Here is a 23,815-nt window from a genome sequence, read left to right on the forward strand (position 1 = left end):
CAACCAATCTTGACCTCGATAGAGGCATTAAAGGTTGTCCAAAAGGACACAACATCGAGTTCAGTGGGTCAGAAAAGACGAAAACTGCACGTGCGCCTCGCATCATTTTTACCTTCAGACAGATTTATTCTGATCAAAATCTTACTAAAACGCACTGGTTTAAATTGTTTAACTTTTATACAAATTGTAAAAAGTTGATACAGTTGTGTGTTATAATGTTACATATTTTGCCGAACAATTTATTTTTAACGCGGATATTGACCTCCATAGAAGTGCGAATGAATAATTAATTTTTGAACCAGATACTTTAGCGTGTTAATGTATATATGTCCCATATACAATCTTATGACAAAACGTATAACCAATAATTATCTGTAGCAGGCAGTCGACCGCTCTTTAATAGGAATAAAAAAAATTACTGAAAAGTTTGGACAGCTTAGTTTTAGTCACTTTTATACGTACATTAATACCAATTTCTTGTATAATAAGTGTTAAGATATTAGTATAAAACTTTTGATTATTCAGGGAAGAAATTGTATCTGAAAGAAAATTTTACCTATCGATTTCAGTCTGTTTCGGAATTAAATCGTACTTCTATGGAATATTTAACCTATTTAAAAGCAGTCATTGATAAATTTTCCTTTATTTACGAGATATAAGTTGTGTACGTAGCCTTCTCTCCAAAGCTCCATTATGATTATCTTGATGGAATACGTATATACCCATTGATAATTCACTTTTCAAAGAATTCTTATATACGCCAAATAAAGCTTATCAGGTATATTCAGCAAAATAATTATACCTGTCTTTAAAATTCCCTGGTTATCCATACAAAGTGCCTTATAATTAGTCTGTATTTGGGGATAGAGAATTCCATTTTCTCTAAGAGCTTGTTTTGAATTGTTCTCGCTATTTCTATCTACTCATGTCAGATATTTAAGAATTTTCTATTGTAAAATGATTGTTTGAAATACAAAAAATGTTTTTATTTTATATAATTTTAATATAAGTCATACAAAAGTGCTTCATAATAATTATTACAGCAAAGTTTAGATTGAAGCTCCAAGTCAAGTTAAGGTTGAATACATTACACCATCATATTAAAAATTTCCTAATTTCTTAGTAGGAAATGCATTTAAAAATAGTTATTATATACCATTTATATGAGTTGTTCAATATCTGGGTGTGTACATGCACAAGAGGTGCCAGTATTAAATATCGTTGTTTATCTTGCTTCAATTTCAATGATCGCTAAAATTATATTTTATAATATTTCATAATTACAGCTACAGTTCTGAATAAACTGAAGTTCTTGGAAAAGTTCACAATGTTCGATTCGCACAAAGTATGACAAAGTAGGCATGTCTCCCAAGATCCCTTTTACACAGAGTTTACTGAGGGATGGGGCCAGACCTGACTAGTGTCTTTCAACGGTCACTCCGTCTCAGCAATCGCCATGATCTCTCAGTAATCTCACGCAGGCCCCCACAGTCTCTGTGGTCGGTGAACCCTGTGGTCTCCTCAAAATATTGACTCAATCCAAACAGCTAGTCTCTCAAAGGTAAGATTCGAAAAGGTAATCAGTCTCTCACATAAAAAGAAGGCCCAGGGCAAAAAAGATCGCCCAACTCTTGGATTTCTCAATGATCTCTAAGAGGGCTTTCAAAGAACGCAAAATGTTTTGGATGCTTAAGTATCTCTTGGTCTCTTTCGATGATCTCTTTTGGACACACCTAATTTAACGGCAGTATCGGTATATCTCTCAATGATCTCGATTGGTCACAAATAAAGCAATCACTAAGCAAACTCTCAAAGGTCTCTGCAGAAAGCAATGTAACCATCAATCTCGGGGATTTTTCTGTGTTCGTTCACTGAGCGCTTTGATCGCTCTGTAATCTCGACAAAATGATTCAGAAATTATAGCCGAGGTTAAAATTTCTCAAGTGTAGGTGGAACTCCAAGGTCAAGGTCATAAGATCAAAAATTGTTACAAAAAGAATTTTTTTTTACAAATACACATAAATTGTGAAAGCTCTAGCACAAACCGTTCAAAAGTTATGGACAAGGTTAAAGTTTTTCCTAAGTATGTCAAACTCCAAGGTCAAAAATTTTTGTATCTAAAAGAAAGGTCTTGTCTCAATATATATATATATATATATATATATATATATATATATATATATATATATATATATATACACACAAGATAGATAGATACAATTTCATATGAAATTCCTAGAATTTAAAAGGTATGGCCAAGGTTAAAAGTAGGTCAATCTCCAAGGTCAATGTCGTGAGATCACAAATGAATATTCACAAGTGAAATATGAAAGCCCTAGCACCAACCTTGCAAAAGTTTGGGAAAATTTTGCAAAAGTGTCTCCAAGATAAAGGTCAAGAGGTCAGATATGTTGGTTCCCAAAGAAAGGTCTTTTCACAAGGAATGCACATGTGAAATACATGTACATGTATGAAAGTCCTAGCACTTACCGTTCAGAAGATATTGGCGAGGTTAATTTTTTTTGTGGACAGACAGCTAGACAGACAGACCAAAAATTATATTCCCCAAATCTTCGATATCGGGTGCATTAAAAAAATCAAACTAACTTCATTTTTAAAAAGTACATGTTGTTCTGCAGTTATTGCTTCTTAAAGATATTCTTCTCTCTCTTTAGATTGTATATAGCTTTTCACTGCATTGCGTTTCCTTACATTTACGTACGGCAGTCTTGCACAGACAGATTTTCAGTCCATTTTCGTTTCAGGTGTTTGTTTTGGTCATATAACTCTTGGTGTTCTTCTACCTACTTGGTTGATAGTCTTAATCTGTTGGTATATTTTTTAATTTTTTGGTTGCTCTCGACAAACAATGTGTGAAGGAAATGTTTGTTTTCTATTGTAACATTATCAAGTACCTGTGAAATTCTTACGAAAAATCTATCAACCAAATAAAAAAAAGGGTTGTTGACAAGAATAACAACTATTTAATTGAAACGGATACCCGACTTATCATTTTATAAAGAACCGCGCGTCATTCATAGACCATATCTGGTTTGATTCCTTTAGAACCTGCGTCAAAAGAATGTCGACCTTAACAAGAACTAGTCTCCAATAGCCCTAATTAAATTGAAGAGGACAAATATTGACACCGGGCAACAGTTCTCAATGTTTGATTAAGGAACTCCATTTTTGAACACTAATACTTTGGTCCATGATTTGCTAAATGTTTGAATATTTAAAAATAGTAGGCATGTGAGAAATTGTAACAAGTTCAGGGACGATCTTGGTAGTGACGCCTTGACCTAAGCAAAAGTTACACCCAAGTTTTCATCACATTCAATCTTATCTGTAAACATTTTTACAGTTTTAATTGCACTTAAGTCGGTGGGCTCATCTACTGTTTTCAAAACTGAGTATAGATTGTAATTTGATTGAAAGAATCTTTCAAATTTTCAAAATTGCGGCATGTTACACAAACACTCACAGTTTATAAGAACATGTTGAATTTCACAGCTGGTAAATAAGTGAAAGCCCGACAATAACAGTAATTAAGGCATTGTTAAGCTGTCTCGTATCAGACAAAACAAATGACCCTGTTAAGGTCGCCCCTAACCTACCCGTTATTGTCACTCAGATGAGTTCCCGTGAAAACCGCTGTCATTGATACGGATGTGTGATTTCAGCATGAATCAATCTGGTCCTCACTGAACACGTCCAACAAGAAGCACTTCCGTTGGCTAAATCTTAACAAAAAGTAACGTGAATACATGTAAGTATGCTATTTCAGTATATTTCTAAAAGTTGATAAACTCGCTAGCTGCTCTTTTTTTAAAGGGGGGGGGGGTCGTATAAGTTGATGAAAATTTTGTACAATATATACCCTTCCAAACTATACATTACAATAAGAGTCTTTGTTTATTGTGACATTTAAAAAATAAAAACAGTATATTCGTGTATTTTTTTCTGTTTTCTTGGTTGGGAAAAAAACTTTTTTTTTAAATATCAAATCATTATTGAATTATAAACTCGATAGGTAACCGAAATGTCAGAATACTACAAGAGGGATGAAAACTTATTTTAAATACCGTGATATCCCCCAATGGTTAAGATAATACCCCGATAGTCTTTCTTATTGCTGACGTTTTTGCTGATACCGTAACAAAAGTAAAATAACAATGTTTTACTTACATTGCCATTATAGGAAAGATTGAAAACTGAACGAGTCAGAAGATGTTATTCTGTATTTGCTGTAATTTGATGTGCATTGACCAGAAAGAACGTTTGGATTACTTCGAATAACATTAAAACCACAACAATCGTCTTATGTGTTGTCTATTATCTTGGCGCTAAATTTCTAACCCTTCTTTGCGTTATCCTAATATACTGAATGGAAATCAAAGCCAAATCACGCATCGAGATATCGTTTTAAATAATTGTTCCAATGAAGCATTCAACTATTTTATAGCCAGTATACATAACACAGATTATTAAAACCGTTCCCATCTTGGCCATTTCTTATACATGTATAGTTCTGTTATATAAGGGTTAAAGCTAAAAAAAAATCTGCTTTGATGGCATTACAAAGAAGGTGCGTCATCACACGAGTAAAAGACGTTTGTATTTGTTTTGTTTTTTGGTTTGTTTTTTTTCTAAATCACAAAAGCTTGTAAAAATATACATATTTATTTATAGTTACTTTCGTGCTTGGAGCACATAAGGCCTGTACAGAGGACCAGCTCTACCATGCCCCAGGTCCATCGCTGGTCTTTAATTCCTCTTTAATAATAATAATAATTATTTATTTATTTATTAGAGTGACTTGCGTAATGCATTATGAATCAAGCATTCTGAGAGTATTGCTAGTTCCCTACCGGCAAGTGTAATCTGGTTCCCGTTAATAATTGAAAATGCCATAATTCCGTCGAAAATCATGGAAGCTGAGCGAAATGCAAACTTGATCTATAACTAATCAAGGTAAAGTCACATACCAAAGATACACTCACATACCCGCCCCCCCCCCCTAAAAAAGCTCAATATCTGCAAGCATATAGGAAAAAAGTGCGGAAAACCAAGTGGGACAGACTGACAGACAGACAGCTAGACGGACGGACGGAGAAACTCAGACGAAACCTATAGTCTCCTCCGGTTTCGCCGGTAGGGGACTAATAATTCATCTTAAATGATATATAAATAACTACTTTTACAGATGGCCCTTTGGGCCTATAAGTCACCAGGATTTAAAGAATCTCGGACTAATTATGTATGTACACATGCGCGGATCTAGAGGGGGGGGGGGGTCGGGGGGAGTCCCAACCATCGCCACCACGAATTAGGTGTTTTTCACGTTTGGAAATGGAATTTTTTTTACTTTTTTTTTTTGCAAGTCAGGAAATTTTTGGGTTGGAAATTTTTTTGACTGAGGTGGACACCCCCTCCCCGGAAAAAAATTCCTGTTTCCGCGCCTGTGTTCATTGTGTAAATCGGTGACTAAATTGCTTTGGCTCTTGAGAATGAAACAGTAGAGTGTATGTGTAATAACAATTATTTTAAGAAGTAATTCATTTACAAACATCACTTCTTCGTTTGTATAGGCTTTCACAACAAACTTTGCAAGCTTTCTTGTGTAACAAGCTGCTATAGTTTTCATTTTTGTACATATAGATCGCCGGCATGTTTCCTTTGGTCGCCCTCAATTTCGCTTTCCTGGTGTAATCCACCTTATTAGTTGTTACTGAGTATTCTTTCATAGAACTCTTGATTGCTGCATCTCGTTTGGTTAGAATATCTATATAGTATTCTACGGAGACATCTTGTTTGGTAAATGTCTAGTTTTTTGTGTGTGATTTTTGTTGATTCATAACCATAAAGGACGACTCCAATAACATTTTTTCTTAAAAATCCTTATTTTGGTTTTGATTTTTGACTATTCCAGATGTCCTGCAGGCTTGCAAAGATGGCACGGGTTTTTGCTATTCTCTTTTCAACATCCATATTGGGATCTCCATTGACTGCGATACTGCCTATATATACATGTATGTTCATGTATAACCATATAGATATTGTTTTAGGGATCTCTATTGACTGAGACACTGTCTATATATACATGTGTGTTCATGTATAACCATATAGATATTGTTTTAAGAAGAGTAAGACTAGAATGGTTAGCTTATAAATGTACTTTTCTAACCAGGGTTTACTGTCAATAGAGCATGGTGATCTTAATTTTACCATTCTTTTTTTTCATGTGTAAGTGTTCAATCTGAGGTTAAAAATTTGTCGCATCGTTTTCAACTTATGGTTGAAAAATTAATAAACTATACATTCTTACTAAAGATAGCTAGTTGCTGGTGAAATATATCTTTTAAAAAATCCAAACCATGTCTTTATGAGTATATTGCCAGATTTTTCAATTCAATTTCTGTAGTTCAACATGCAGTTCACCATAATATTCTTTTATATACATGTAACTGTATTTAAGTATATATGTAGAACGTACAATGCCAACCATAATTCATTCATGGGACTTGATTTTAGCTAGTAGTTATTCGATAAATTTGATTGAGAAGACGTCATATTCATGGAGGTGCTGGATTTTTGGCAAACCTAAGTTTACGTATCTCACCCAGGGAGGTGACATAAAATCGATATCCTAGTGACCTAATTCAGTAATACCATCCCAATGCAAATCAATCATTTATTATCTATACGAAGTAAATGGGATACTCTTTTTTTTTTTTTAAATTTTATTATTAAAAAAAATGTCTTACAAACACAAGTTTACATCTAAAATACCCCGACAATATATAGATTTTGTCATGATCCCATATCGGTGCTGTCACTTTCACGTGATTATGAAATATTTTGCTAAATTTGAAACCATATAGTCATAAAACTGAAGTATTTGCGCTTTTTTTTTTCGCACACACTGTTATCAAGTTCTTTTTGTAGAAATGCATCAGATGGGAACCTGGGCTAATTGTTCTTCTGAGTGAAAGGAATGCCTATCGATTATTTGTGTGTTTTTCTTTTTCAGGGATTGTGTGCAGAAATTCTCACCTAAATTCCGCGTATTCGCTACCTGTGCAAGTGATCAGTAAGGAGCGACAGGTAGCCCCGCCCCCTAATCCATCGGAGTGGAAAAAGTTTATTCACAAGAAATGACTGATATAGTATTTGTAAAGACCGATTTACGAGACTTGGAACAATATCAAATCGCGCCAGTGTATAGGTAACTTAATTGTAAAAACGTTTTGATCGAAGCTCCAGTTTACGATTTGACGAGCACAGAGCAGGTGTGAAGCGGGCGCACATGCGGATTTAAGTGACATAATTCTCGTGCAACTTTGAAACATTTCTGTCTCCATTCACAAATATATCTGAGATAACTTAAAATATTGGAATCTATTAGCGATTTTGGAATTAACAAATTTTCTATCAAAGTATCAACCATGTCACGATTCTTTGGAGGAAAGGGAAAGGAAAAGGACAAGAGCCAGAAATTCTATGTAGAGTTCTTGGGATGGATTGAGAGCAGGGGACTAATGGGGGAGAAATATACACGTCCAGTTGTGGATGATCTGAGAAGGAAGCACCAAAAATGGAGGAACGCACCAAAGCTTACCGTGCAGGTCAGTAAAAGCGAACTTAAAGTTTCCCAAGATGTTCCCGATAAGAATAAAAAGAAACCCAAAACAACTAAATTTCCCGTCATTCCTGTGGAGGATGTTACATATGTATCACAAGCCAGACACCCTGTTACAGGCCAACCAGATGATATCGTCGCCTGCATCTACCTTGGCTATATTCCAAGGACCAAACGCAGCGTACACGTGCACGTCTACAGATTTGATTCAGCACAAACGGCTTCCAAATATGTCCGGATGCTGCAAAGTGTGATAGGAATGGGTGAAGACCGCCTGAAGCAGATAGAATTTACTTTGATCGCCCGTGGAGAGCTTGAAGATCCTATCAATACTACGTATGTTTACCGACCACGACCAAGTCCTAGGGACGCTGGAATCGGATCATCCGACGGAATGAGTGAACCAAGAACAGATTCAGCTCCGGACTCCGCTGCTGCTAGCACATGCAGCACAAACTCTTTCCCCTCAGACGAAATCGAGCCTGATTTGATTAGTCTTCATGAACAGATGCCATTTGAATCTGTTACAGACGAACTCAAACTTAAGCTAAACGTATCATTAAAGGAAGGAAAACCTTTGTTGTTACCACCAAAAGACTATGACACTATCCGACGAAAACAGGGAAACCTGGAAAACGTGGAAAACAGGAGATGTTTGAACGCTAGTATTGTCGGTAACATGCCTTGGTCGTCTCCTCGTTGTCGAAATGTCTCGGACGAAAGTGGAATTGGATTAGAATCTCCATCGCCTTCAGAGGAACAGAAGAAATTCCCTGACTCCGATTTTGACGAGGATCGAGAAAACTCTCCTCCTTCAAGTGCTAGAAGCTTCAGAGAGGAATTCGTTTATCCTCCGCAATCGGCAAGAAGCCCCAAAATTACGAATGATCGGCAAGCATTATTACGTCAGCCATCTTTCTCTTCCGCCTACAGCAGCCAGAGCTATAGAAGCGGATCTTCTTCCTCATTCTTCATTGAAAAAGACAATAGTACAGTGTACACCGGGAAACGCGCTGAATTCGATATTCCGCCAGCGGACTATGATGCCGATGACGTTGCAGTCATGAGAGAAAAAATCACGCGGAGAGCCCTGGATATGACATCAAGCATGCCAGTCAGCATGTTCCCAAGAGATATGCCAGAATATGCCATCATTGACAAGAAAAGAGCAACTTCTACGAACACACCACCGCAGTCTTCTGAAATCTACTCACCTCGTGGAGGTGAACATCGGATTCGGCGGGTAAATTCAATGTACAAGTGACAAACTTATATGCTTTAACTTATATTCTCATCATAATTGCTGGGATTTACCAACTATGGCAAACTCTCTCATGAGTTCTAACAGTATGACATGGTGTCCGTGTCTGACGTTGGGCCATGTCGTAGCCGGGACACAGACGCGTTCAGCTGAGTCAGGAAGGTAGCAGAGTCTACGATGAGTTCGTGAGGACTTTTTGTAATGTGGCAGGTTTGATGAGATTCGTTTGATGTCTTGATGACTTGTTACAATACACAGTGTAATTGTCTAATTTCCTCCGGCCAATTTGTCACATAGCACATCTTTGCTGTCAATTCAGTTAAATCGATAAGAAACCAAAACATAAAGCAAGATAATGTAAACTATTTTTTCTTTACCTTTTTTTCAATGAAGTGCTATGAAATGGCCTAGAGGAATTTTTGAAATTACTTTTTTTTTTTATATAAGACTGTTGAATGACACGATGTTAACGTGTCAAAAGAGGTGCAATGTTTGTAAATAATTTGTTTATCTACTTGTTTTGTAACGGTTCCCACTGAACAAGAATACTCTTAACTTCTTTGGTCCTTTTTTAAAAGATACTTTTTTTCTAATCTGTTATTATACTGTGGCATTGGGATCTCTAAGTAATCCTCTTAATTAGGCGGATTTTGTGGCTCAACCAAATTCCGTAACTAATCTTTGTTATCAACTCTCCAACTGTAATACCTCTGACAAATGTCCCATTGAGTAAAAACCAAACGGGGCCTAGTTCTTAGTATTCTATACCCCATTATTGTCCTTTTTACCTACCGATCCTTGCACTTGTCTGTCATTTGAACAAATAAGAACAAATATTATAGAATACAAAAGTAATAATTGACATATTTCTGTTTTATTCTGTATTTCGGCTAAGAGTTTTAGAAGATAATTAAAGACGTACCGTTATAACCGAAAAACAAAAGACAGGTGTGTGCTATAGGTAATCGACACGATATAATCAGTCATCCATGACTGGTCAGGTAAAGAACACTCAAAAGTGTTTAAAGCTCATGTTCTAGATTCCTAACGATTGCATTTTCTATCTGTTTGGAAATATGAAATATATCTGTTTGGTCTATATCCATTGGAATGCTTTAGGAGTTAAAAGAAACATTGTCTTAGCTGGAAACTCTCCAGAGCATTCCCATGGAAGCCTTAATTCAGTCAAGGATTATACAAACTAACAACCACAAGTAACCACAGCTTTACAATTCCAAACCAAAACAAAATATTATTTTCAGTTATTTTTTTAAGAATTAATATTATCTGATTATATGAACCTTATGATATTAATTTTTTCTTGTTACTTTTTTGTTCATTCTTATTAATATAAATTTGTGGTAATCTGTGATTGACTTACGAGTTGATTTAATTGTTTCTGCCCTTTGAAAGTAATCTCAAGGGCCTTGGTTTTTAATTAAGATTATTTCATTTCTTTCCCAGCAAATCGTTCTTGTACACAAATCTACGACACAGGTGTAATTTATGACCATATAAATTGATTGGTTTTGTTTATCATTGTGATAAGTGGCTCACTATCTTGTGCAGGTTCTGGGCGGTCAGATTTTGCGCTCGGACTGGCGCCGTTAAATTGACAGTTTTTGATAATTAAATCAATAACCACAACAGGTGCTCGATCGTTAATTGTCTCTGTATATGTATTTATTATTGTGATCAGTATGTATATTGTTATGTTATAAACAGGGCACATATTACGATATTCAGTAAAACCTGGGCCTTAATGGTCCCTTCATTTACAAATATACGCAGCATATAGATTGTATATCTTCATTTTGATACGGGTACTCCCAACACATTTTTCTCTTTCTTTGTGTATACTGAAAAACGGCTTTGAGTATGCAATCAAAACTTGTCTATGTGTGCATTGTTGTTCTTGCCATGTCTGTTGTTTTCTAACAATCCGGAAACGCTCCGTCAAGGAGTCGAATTGTGCACAACTGGACATCCTGGTATCCCGGGTAACTTACATGTTACACTCAATTAACACCACTAATTGTAGAAACGACAACGTACGAAGTACGACTCCTCAATGTTCAATGTCAAGACTAACACAGAAACTGCCATATTTTTTACTTGGCATTACTGACAGTTTTTTTTTTCAATATGCATACTCTGTAAAATAAATCTTAACAATTTTTTTCTGTTATCAAATGCAAAATCGTAATTGTATGTATTGCTCATATTGAAATGTATATGTTAAATGTACGTTGATAAAAACTTGAAAAATGTAAAATATTTATAAAATACTTAAATTTTTGTTCGAAAAAAGTTTTATTTTTTGTACAAAATAAAAGTTATTTATATTATCATGATAATTTTCTTACTTTGACTTCATTTGCACACCTAATGGACAAATCTTTTTCTGGGAATATGTATATATATATATATATATATATATATATATATATATATATATATATATATATATATATATATATATATATATATATATATATATATATACCTAGAGGTGAATTGAATGAAAGAAAAAGAAACTGAACGCAATTTTAGCATCCAACAGAAAATACAAATTTAAGGAAAGTGATTTTATGTCAAACAAGTTATACACGGCTAGAAGTGCTTTGCCTTTGAAGAAAGTGTACAATATTCAGGTCACACATGAAGGTGTATTGCATGAATTTGAATCAAAATTTAGTTCAACGTTTTTGACATTAATGAATTCCATCTTGATTACCTTCATTGGCTGTCACGGATTTAAAAAAAAAATAAATATAAAATTCACGGATTGCAATAAAAAATTAGAAATTGGAAGACCCAATTGGGCATATAGATAAACAAATTAAAACAGAATAAGCAAATGCATGCATTGAAATAAATCCAAATTGACATGCATTGTTCCTCTTAAGCTGGCGGGCACGCGAGGTGCCAAGAAATATCAACTTTTATTATTAAAACGGCATTCTAGAATACTTGGACGTTAAACAATTAGGAGCTCATGTACTGCAATTTAAAGAATCAAACAGCTAATTGCAGTTTAAATATAATGCATGCGGTTGAGCATGTCGATTTTTGGGATTAGCCGGTTCAATAGGATTCATGGACCTTTAGTGGTTTACCTATTTGCTCTCCTGCGGTTTGTTCCCTGGGAACTTGGAAACCGGCCGTGCGAGCTCTATGTGGCCTCCCTAAAGGTCGGGCTTGCATATCTCCACATATATTTTGAATTGAAATACATTACACAATATATACATATTAAAAAATTGGAGACAAGTGTGTTGTACAGAGACCTACATTATTCAGAATCAACAATGTATTCTATTTCGAAGTAAAGCATATAACGTATACGCATCGTATTAATTTTTAAATTGATATTTTGACATGACACACAGATATATATATATATATATATATATATATATATATATATATATATATATATATATATTGTGGGTGGGTGTGGGTGTGTATTATTGTCATTATCATACCACTGATCAAATTCATTTTCAAACAATCTCATTGTACATGTATATATTTTAAGTTGGTTTCCTGCTCATTGAGTTCCATTTACTGGAGAATGACCTACTCTTTAATTACATGAAGAAAGTAGTGCTTTCTTGTATAGTCATTGTTTTCTTCGAAATAAATAAAAAAAAATCTTCACAGTTCAAAAGTATCAATTTTTTATACTAGTAATTGAAAAGATGGTTTACGACACAGCTATGGTGTTGGATTGTTTTATTTATTCACAACAACGGAAGTCTACCTGTCAGCAGGTGATTTCGGGGAAGAATGTATAGACAATATTTTATAATATACACGTAGCTGGATTGCTATGTTTCTTCAGGAAATATCCCTAATCACATGTTTCTTCTCAATGCTCAAGATGTTTACTTTCTCTGTTTGTTTTTTTCTATAAAAGGATGATCAAGCAAGATCTGCAACAATTTACCTTTACTTAATATAAAACAAATGCATTTTCTTCCTTGTTTCGCCAAAAATAATTCAAAGTAACATTTAAGTTATAGTGCTATATCTAAATAAAATGCAAAAATTAAATCATTATGCTACTGCCCTCCTCGGTATCTCTCAAAGATTAATCTTTTATGAATTCGTGGAATTTACGCTGACGTAAATATGCAAGTATTGTAAACAGCTTGGTATTTATAAATACAAATCTGAGGTTAAAAAATTGGAATTTAACCCAAATCTGCAGTAGAATGAGTTTCACAATGTAGAATAACTTCGGAAATTATATCTCTTTCTTATAAAAGAGTTTTAAACACTTAAAATTATAATTTAGCCCCCCCCCCCCCAAGATTTATATTTCATGTACAAACTTACATGTTTTTCTATATGTAGAGCTGTCAAATAGAATGATGGCCTCTGGATTGAAGCTGTACTAATATCGTGCTTACCTTCAAGAAGCTCTGTGTCATAATGTAAACCTTGAATTTACTGAGTGGTAATTAGTAAATACAAAAACTCAAACTGAAAATTGGCGGTAAAAGCACAATTGATTTACAACATGGCAGTTGATCGTGGTAAATACTGTTAAATACAATAAGGATGGTAAATGAAAATATTAATTGACAATTGGTGGCAGTAATTCTATGTACAAAATTTACAATATGACGATTTGTGGTGGTAAATATAAAATTTACAAAATGACAGTTGGTGGTAGTTCATACAAAATTTACAACATGATAATGGGAAGTAATGAACACAGCATTTGAAATGCACAGCTGGTGGTAGTGAATACAGATCAAGAATTTACAAAAAGACAATTCATGATGGTAAATACAAAACTGATGAATACAGAATTTAAAAATGTTACATGTAAATACAAAATTTACAATTTGGCAATCGGTGGTGGGAATTCAAAATTTACAGTGAGTGGAAGTAAATACAAAATTAACAATCTGAAAATTGATAGTGGTATATACAAAATTTTTGATATGACAGTTGTTGGTTGTAAACACTAAATTTCCAACATTTAAAGCAACTATTTGACAATATGCCAAAAAAAAAAAAATAAAAAAATAAAATTAATAAAAGCACCGATTTTGTTATATTGCGAGTGGCCTTCAACTACTGAAAGCCCTGAATAGCTTGCAATTCGATTCATTGTTTTTAATTCCCAGTTCATGCTTAATTTTTAGAGATTTGTACGAGCACTGACCAGTGATTGAGTCGTGACCCGTTCGTTTAATGCAAAATTACCACGTGTACTTCAATCACGTTTAGTTCTTTTTTGTATGCAAAGTCGGGGTTGGGGTGGAAGTTCATGCTTTTCTAATCAAATAAAAATATTTTTTTTATTTATACATAATTTTATTCACATCAGTGAATGGGATTGGGCAGCAGGTATAGCCTATTTTAGCCATCTCCTTATACATAAATATAAAAAAAAATCAAGGAACTTTTAAAATGACCATTTATTTTAACCCTTACACATATACACGTGTTTAGAAGAAGCATATTATTGTAGCATTTTATTAGCTGGAAATATATACAGTTATTGATGGTTTTTAAGGTCAATACGATGATTCAGACACCTGAGGAGTACAATATTCACCGAGTCCGAAGGTCGAGGTGAATATTGTACTTCGAAGGTGGCTAAATCATCGCATTGACCAAAAAAAAAAAACAAAACAAAACAAACAACAACAACAACAAAAAAAGAAAAAAAAAAGAAGAAAAAAAAAAAAACAATGATTGTTTTATTATATGATTCAATGAATAAATGACATACATTCATTGATATCTTACTTGTTTACATTTACTTAAGTACTAGCCAAACATAACGAGAGTATTATTTTGGAATTTTTAATTCTATTTTAGATGTAATAGAAAAAATAAATGTCAGGCATATATATAGGATTGGTTTTGTAAAGGGGGGCATTATAAGGGAAAAAATAGACAAATTACCTGAAAACAAATCTTTGATTAGCCCCCCCCCCCCCAACAAAAGAATTCCCCCAACTCAAAATTTTATTTGGTCCATAAACGAGGGAAGGAGGAAGCTTTCGTTGAATAATTTTATCCTTACATATGTAAAATTTAACATTAAAGTTTTCCATTCACAAAAAAGGTGGGGAGAGGGACAGGCCTCCTGCAACCCCCACCCTCACCCAAGAATCTATGTGCCTTAATGTTATGTTCATAGGAGGAAGTCAGGTGCAAGGAAATAACTTCCAAAACTATTTGTATCAATTTGGAATTTCCCATTCTATTTTTAGTCTAATGTGGAGATATTCACCTGGAAGGTCACGTGCAGGTGAATATAACGTAGTATTTTTTCTACATTGTTGGATCTCAGCCAATCAGAGAGAAAGGAATTATTCAATTATATAATAAATAAAATTAAAGATAAAACAAAACAGTAGTTATACTTACGATTCTTTAAAAGTATAAATTAATCTACATTGGGCGTGAGTTCTATATTCTACTGTCGCTTACTTTTCTTTGTATTGCTATTTACGAAAGATTCCAACCTTGCAAAAGTTTTTGAGAATTGACACTTTACTATATACTATTATCTGTTTTGAAATAACTGACATGCCTATACTGTGGATGCCCATGTTATATGCTCAAGAGTTTAAAGAAAAATAGAAGATTTAATCTGATTTTTTTTTTTTTTTAAATTGCATGTTACATTTTTTTATATTCTCTGTAAAATGACATGGTGTCTTAAGAACTAGTGACCAAAAAGGAACAAATGTACATAAAGCCGTGTCACGTTAGATAATAAACGTCAGAATTACTGAAATTATTGAAGTTGGCGGGTATATCAAAGAAAAAAGGACAAGGAATTCTGTTGTTTGATAAAATCAGATATATGTACCAAAACCGATCTACAGATAGCAAAATTAATGGGAGGGATGTACCATTTAAGTGCAATAATTCATCATAACATGCTTTATCTGGGAATTTAGAATGTTTTAAACTTTTAATGATATCAATTAATTCAGAATCAAAGAAGATTAGCCTTAGAAATTGAAATTCCAATGCTTATTAGATATGAGAGGTACATGGTACCGTTACACACAGAAATCCTGTCTGGCGATCTGATCAATGTCGGACTGCAGTGCATAAGAACAGACAACTACTGCAAAGATAAAGAACTGGACGAAATGAACTAATGAGTTGTTCAGGCCAAAAAAAAAAAAAAAAAAAAAAAAAGAAATAGAGGAAAAAAATCTTTGTCAATATATTGCAGAATGTTAACGAAGTTCTTTCATTGGAAGAGGCTGAATTTTAGAATCACCGTTTTTTTTTCCCTAATAGGAATGCTCGTACTCAGATGTGAGTGGAACTAAATATTGATTTCAACTCTTATCGGTTAAATAAGGTTTGAGAAAAAACTTACAATATATGTACTCAAATAAATGGAACTATTTTCAAGCAATGTTAGTTAAATAAGGTTAGACAAAACCTCTACCTTCACAACTCATTTTCCCCCACAAACGTAAATTTCAAAATTTCCGTACTTTTGAGTTTTTAATCTATATTTTGTTTAGAAAGTTTACTATAAACAATGTAAAATTCAGTACATTTTTCGTTTTTGATATCTTAAATTTACTTCAAGCTTCTAAATGTCAACTTTCAAATTTTTTTTAGAATTTTAGAAATTTAGAATTTTGATTCGAACAAACAAACATTAAAATTTTAAATTAAAAAAAAACAACAACACTTTTTACACTTTTAGTTTTTAGAATATTACTTCAAATACTCGATATATCAAAATTCCAAACCCGATTTGATTTTCGAAACATGGTCGAGCTTTCCAATACATGTATATTAATATTTTAACTAAAAATGCACTTTTACATTTTTTTTTTAAATATATGATTATCAGCCTATTGATAGCATGCGTGCCTTCAAAGTTACAAATAATTCATATAACAACGAATTCATCCGTCCTTAGAATCTTTAATCACATTATTCCCAGATCTCTTCTCGACAGGAAATACGTCATATGAACAACATATACATGTACATATGTAACAAGATGCCATTCAAGCCACAGGCCCTTAGATCGCTTTAAAAAAAAAATAAGGTGTTAAAAAAAAAAAATAAAGGTATGGAACTCCTTTCATAGGGTACCCACATTCGCCAATAAAATACTTTTAAATCAAATGATCTAGAACTCTACTTTCTATTCACAACTACTCACATATAAACAATCTATGTTACTACAAAAGTTCTTTCCGAAATTCCGTATACTTCCCGGATATGCTGAAATCATATTCCAAAATTGGCCTTATTTTTTTACTCGACATTAGCTTGGGCCTCTGAATAGTTACACTAATTGTAAAGCGGGGAACGACGGGACGAATTCTTCCCGGAATTTATTCTATACTCTCTGAATATTTGTTTTTTAGCACTCAGTCTCTACAAAATTTTATCTGATTTGATCATATGGTCTTATAAAGTTACCAACAACATTTCAGAGGTATAATTTTAAAAAAATCAAAAGGTATATTATGCATTCCGGGAAATTTTCGTTCAATCATAGTTCTTTTTACATTTATAAACAACATGGCTGTGAAGTTGTTGAAGCAAACGTTTTCTAATTTTTTTTTCGCGAAAGTAATTATTACGGACTTAACCTTACGATCTGGAGTAAAAAATCAACTTTAAAATGTTGAAAGATTGTGCAAATACTATGCAGCTGTTCGCTGCAGTTCAAACACCGTCTGTATACATGTGGATAACCAGGGCCCAAGCTAATGTCGAGTAAAAAAAAGTAGGTCAATTTTCGAATTGATTTCACCATATCTCGGAAAGTACATAGAATTTCGGAGTGAACTTTGGTAGCAATGTAGAGTGATTATATATGAATAGATAGGAATAGAAAGTAAAACTCTAGAGCATTCGATTTAAAAGTATTTTATTAGCGAAAGTGGGTACCCTATGAAAGGAGTTCCATACCTTCATCTTTTTTATACACCCCGATTTTTTAAAGTCGGATTTAAGCGATCCAAAGGCCTGTGATTCAAACCTACAGAATTGGTTGCGATCCGACATGTTGAAGAAATCGGATCTAAAATATTAAACAATTACCATATAAATTTGGGGACAGAAAAGTGACGCATCGTCCTTGACACATATTGGTCATAATGCATAAAAAAAAATTACATGTGTTGTAAGAGAAATCTTAACCTAATTTATTTTTTGAGGATAAGTAGACACATGTGGATTTCTGGCTGCTAACGCTACTACAAGGTCTCGTTAAGGGGGGGATTAGCCTAAATGAGTGGGGGATCAGCTAGCCTAGGAAATCGAAGTCCTAATTCTGGGACAATGGAGCGCATTGTCCTTATGTAACAGCATACAGTAAGAACCCTCTAACAGGACCAAGCCCAACTTATCCTCAAAAAGTCAAAAGATTTCCACAATCGCCTTTTCTGTAAGCTATAATTCGTAGTCTAGTGCCAAATGCAAAGCGCAAAGAATGAATATATTAAATTAAATTCTATAACATTGGACACCAGGTCTGATATATAGCCAACATATACATGTATAGGAAAATAAATATTAGAACAAACATATTTTATCATTCAGAAAATCAAAATATTTCTTACTTCAATTTTTTAGAATTATCATTAACGTTGGATTCTTTATACATGATGTATATATATATATATATATATATATATATATATATATATATATATATATATATATATATATATATATATATATATATATATATATATATATATATATATGTTACATTAAAAAATTGAATCTTAATTTAACTTTATCTATACATGTAACTAAGATTAAGAATTTCAATATGTAGCATATAACAAAAATCACTGTTTTTTCGAACTAAATTAATTAAAATAAATAAAGATTGTTGATTACTTGTCCTGATAAAACGTTAAATAAGGAAGGATTTTTATCCGGTAACAAATGTCTACATGCAAACTTCTCTGCCTTCATCTGTTACTTAATTGCAGTTGGCAACTCTTTCTATAATGCTCACAATTAAAATATTTATGACAATGAATTAGAAAAACATAAAGAGCCATGGACCTAAAACCCGGTGACTGAAATTTTCAGGGTGCATGGGAACTAGTGGTCATCTATCACCACCGCGAAAAAATGACGATGTTACCATCTCTACTTCTATAGATCTGCACCTCGATATGGGGTTCCAAAATCTAATTGCTCAATTATTCAACCTTTTAAAAACTTTAATTTATTCGTGTTGCCAAGCAACATTTCTATCAATGAATACATTTTTATGAAGATATATTTTTAAATCAATTTCGCTGCGGTTGCCGCAGGACAAACAGGAGATGAAACAACCTAATGCATGAATAATTTATTTCTATCCTGGCACTTATGTCCTATTATCATTCGAAATCCTTGAGGGATGTTTACGAGAACAAACATGGAAGACATATTTTAATTTTATTTAGAAAAATTGTTAATACTTATCAACTTTGAATCAAGCCAATATATTTCTTAAATTCGTAGCTAAAAAAAAAAAATAATTGACCAATATATTTCTTTTATTCGTAACAAAAAAAAAAGATAACTGGAATTGTCTCAGAGTATATCCAATATTATTTCCGCCATAGAGACGACAGATTGAAATCCAACTATACGAAGTACATATTGTACTAACATAACTGGAGATTGTCTTATCCTTGGTTGTACCTAAGTGTTGCAAAAGAGGTCATGACTATTGCAATTGCTGATGAGTGAATTTAGAGTTACAGTCCTGTAAAAAGACCAAAAAAGTTATTATTGACAAATTGAATTTTGACAAGAATTTCAAGAGCACGTTACAGGAGTAAAATTATTCTCAAAAAAAAAAAAAAAAAAAAAAATCTGATGGTGTAACATTCACTCATCCATAGAATATGTAGCCCACAGACCCTTATTAAACAGCGAGGCAACCATTCTTCAATGAGATAGCACATTTTTATACCATTTTGCGCAGAGGCATGCAAATTGATTTACAAGAAATATCTTAAATAAATTTTATATAAAGGTTACATTTTGTTTACTAAAGGGTTTGATTGCATGTTTCCGAGCTCTTGTCAGTGCGTAATGCAGTTTGCAGACTTGTTGAAAAGAAGTTATTAAGTTGGTTATTAAGATTCCCAGTGTAGAGTCCGCTGCGAAAGGGGTCTTTTTCACACAGTATTAAATGCAAATATTGTCATTTGCCAAAATCAACAATGTTTAATCGCAAGGTAAGTAAAGCAAAAAAAATCTACAACTGTTCAGACATTCCATCAGGTCATCTATTAAAGCGTGAAATGGCGCACACTTGGCAGTTAATCAAAATGTTCACCATCTTATTTTGCCAATGTTGTCAATTTGCAATCATGTACACCTGCAATTTCAAACTGCTTTTGGCAATTAAATATTAAACATTTTAAGTAAAATCATTTATTTTACCACTGTCGTTATTGCAAATTAATTAAATACGGTTAATTTTGTATGAATCAACAAATGTAAGTCCGGTGCTAACGTAGAACAGGTACTACTTTAACAGACAGTTCTGTAGCTGTAGCCGACTCAGTGATGTAGACCAGACCACAGGCCTAACAGGGTAACATATACAACATACAGTGTCAATCTTAAATGACATTACTGTAAAACTTACCAAGCATGTACTATATTGCCGTATAAAGCATTAAGACAGACAGCGAATCATACAGGATTCTATATCGACCATCATTTGCAAACTACATGTAATTAATTCTTTATTCCCAAAATTGTTATTAACTATTTGAATGAGAATAAGGAAGCTTTATGGGCAATTAGCTCCAGCATTGTAGGTAATTACGATAAAAAAGAGTTCATTAACCACGTAAAGAATATAACCCAGACATTTGGATAAAACCATGAAAGAGTTGGATTTTCCCGTCCGAATGGTTAGTTGGCGCCACAAGACTTCTGATAGATGTTGGCGACAAATTGTGTTCGTCTTGACTTTCAATCTCTCCATTCATGTTTTTACCAAAGCCATACTATTTACTTACGATTGGTGGGCATCAAAAGAATTAATCGTCCTTAATTCTTCATCAATAATTCAAGAAAACATTTATCTTTTGACTGATTTTATCAAGCAATGTAACATGAATAAACCCACAATGACCTCAATTCGACATAAAAAGGAATACACGTACTCTTTATCAATTGATCAATGTATTTTATGGAAGTTTTCATATTTCACTGATTCATGAATGTAAATTATAGTGATACTAATAACGTAACTCGGGTGGTCCTAAAGTAGGCAAAAGTAATTCTGGAATCTGCTGAACAATGCCAGGACTGTGAACAGACAGATACAATTATGTACAATCTCATTTTTTAATGAAGTGCTAAAAGGAAATAATCATAAGGCTTCCGTATTCATAATTTCTAAAATAAAAATTATCTTTAAAAAAGGGTTTCGCTTCCTGCTCTTTTGTAGCTGTAGAAATTCTTATGGAATAATGACAGTGGAAGTACGGCTACTCTTATCTCCCTTTATTGATTACAAACTTAGAGATAAATACAGATTTTTTTGCATATGCGATATGTCTGACACGTCACAATAGCCATATCAGCTTCCAGGGCTGATACGGATCCTGGCAGGGCTGATATGGATCTGCAGGGCTGATACGGATTTACTACACATCCCTTGTAGATTAAACCTTTAAATCTTAATAACTGTTCTTTAATATAATATATACATGTGTAATAAGCTATAGTAAGTGATTATTTAAGTAGATGTGTACTGTATTTAATTACTGAGTATGTAATAAACATATTAAAACATACTTTTCCATATCACATCCTGTATCAGTTTTCGACCAATACCAGCTCTCGAGCCTTCGGCCCTCTGGCTGATATCGGCCGGTGTCCCGGGCAGATACAGGATGATATTTACACTATTCCTTATATTTCAGTTGGTTATTTCCCTTTACGATTCCTTTTTCACTTATTAAGCAATAACAGATTAGTGGTTAGAGATTTAATGTTGCACTAGTAATAAATCAGAATTGTCAGTATACATTGTTGTTTTATAGTCTACGGTGGTCTGATTAACATAAGAGTCAAAGACTGAAAACATAATCATCTATAAGACCAATTTTTTCTCCAATTCTGTAGTAATATTTTGTAATATCGTAAGACATATGTATCGTAAATATGAACAAGCCCGTATGAAGCAATTTCAGTTGGGGTAGGGGGGGAGGTCAAGACCTCGCAGAAATTCTTGACAAGCAGAAAAAAGGGGGAAACAGTATGTTAGCTTTGATTCTGTTATATATTGGCAAAAGTATTATCCCCCGTGCTATCCCCCAGTTCCAATAGGCCTGATAAAAAATAAGAAGTGATAACTGTGAAAAATATACTTATCATTTTGAAAATTACTGTAGACATTTAGCTGGTGTTCCTAGAGGAAGACTCTGTCTCAGGTGCATGACAGAGCATTTCGCAAGTTTCATGTCTTCCATTCAGTTGGGTTTTCGCAATCTTGTCTCGTGTTTAACCCTCTAAGACATTGTCGTTTTTTCGTATTTCTTAATGGAGAGGGATTTTGTGTATTGGGAGTAGTTGTGGTTTACACAAATATTCCAGCCTGCTGTGAGCGAGTCAATATTGACCGTTGTCGCATAATATTTGGTCCGCCTCGTTTAAAGGTCCGGGGGGACCTAATACGATAACATATAAGGTCCGCCTTTTATAAGAAAAGGTCCGGCCCGTATAAGAAAAGGTCCGCCTTAGTTTAAAGGTCCGGGTGGTGCAAAATGTTTTAATCTTGACTTAAACACATAAAATTAAAGAGAGTTTGTTTACATCATATGAAGAAAGAAGGATTTACGCTAACTATTGTGTGTGGGTTTTTTTTTTGTTTTGTTTTGTTTTGTTTTGTTTTTTTTTTTGTACAATATATCTCTAGGGCAGGAATTGCTACTCCTTGTTTAGTGTGCTTTTAGCAATGCCGTTGAGGGCAATGCCTTTTTTTTTTTAAATGTCCCTTTTATTGGGCTTGTGTTTGTTTTTCTGCAGCATTTGCTTTGTGTAAATTAGGACGATTAAAGGTGTGAAATCTGTCGGTGTGTATAGGCAATAAAACTATGGGGGGTGTGAAGTATTCGTATACCTGACAGGTACCCACAGGTAGAGCCCGCGGCAGATAGCAATGACAATGTAATGGTCATATGTTTGCTTTAAATCAATAGATACGAGGGGCATTTCAAAAGTTCTGGCAACTGGTGTGCGGTAAATTAATGAGCGTCATTATTATAAATTAAATTATATCAATCCCTCAAAATAGTCTCCGTTGACCTGGACAAACTTTTTCAGTCTTGAAATCCACGTGGAAAATGTATGAATTCTCTATTTTAATAAATTAAGCTAAAGAACAAATTATAATACTATTATGATATTCATGAGTAGACATCAAAATTTTGATTTAAATATTTATATATAGTCTATTCTTATTACAATATTTTAAAGAAATTTCTTATTCCAAGTGTCGAGTTAATACTAAGACAGATAAAAAAATAAAAGTATTTATATGCTTCCTTTAGTTTTAACAATTAACTTGTTTTCAGTTTATAATCATATTTTGTTCCTTTATTTGTGGATAGGGAAATATATAGCCTAAAGTTGTATTCGATCTATATTTACTGCAGAAACAAAATACATGTAATGTTAAAGCTTAAAACAGGTAACTCAATGTTGAAAACATATACATCAGATTTAAAGTATAATCATGGTTTGGATTTAATCCTTTCTTATAAAAATATCTCTCTTCCTCGTCATAATGAACTACATATGAAATAAAGTTTGTAATTTTTTTTGACAAAAGAAAAAAAAAAGAAGGAAATAACACATTTTACTGTGACTATAGCCAGACTGTGGGATAACCTAGCAGGTTGTATTGT

General features: G+C 33.4%; 1 protein-coding gene across 1 annotated transcript; it reads left to right on the forward strand.

The window, feature by feature from the left end:
* Positions 1-6,981: 6,981 nt before the first annotated feature.
* Positions 6,982-11,251, forward strand: LOC133205690 (uncharacterized). Its single transcript, XM_061341542.1, has one exon. It carries the CDS (start codon positions 7,449-7,451, stop codon positions 8,904-8,906), a length of 1,458 nt encoding a protein of 485 aa, XP_061197526.1. The 5' UTR covers positions 6,982-7,448; the 3' UTR covers positions 8,907-11,251.
* The last annotated feature ends 12,564 nt before the right edge of the window (positions 11,252-23,815 follow it).

The sequence above is a fragment of the Saccostrea echinata genome, unplaced genomic scaffold (genome assembly GCF_033153115.1).
Source record: "Saccostrea echinata isolate AGI-Se365-2 ecotype Australia unplaced genomic scaffold, CSIRO_AGI_Sech_v1 ptg000054l, whole genome shotgun sequence".
Classification (NCBI taxonomy): domain Eukaryota; kingdom Metazoa; phylum Mollusca; class Bivalvia; order Ostreida; family Ostreidae; genus Saccostrea; species Saccostrea echinata.

Bases quoted from the DNA above. Each gene is read 5' to 3' on its own strand.
- LOC133205690 (XM_061341542.1), top strand. From the start codon at position 7,449: ATGTCACGATTCTTTGGAGGAAAGGGAAAGGAAAAGGACAAGAGCCAG.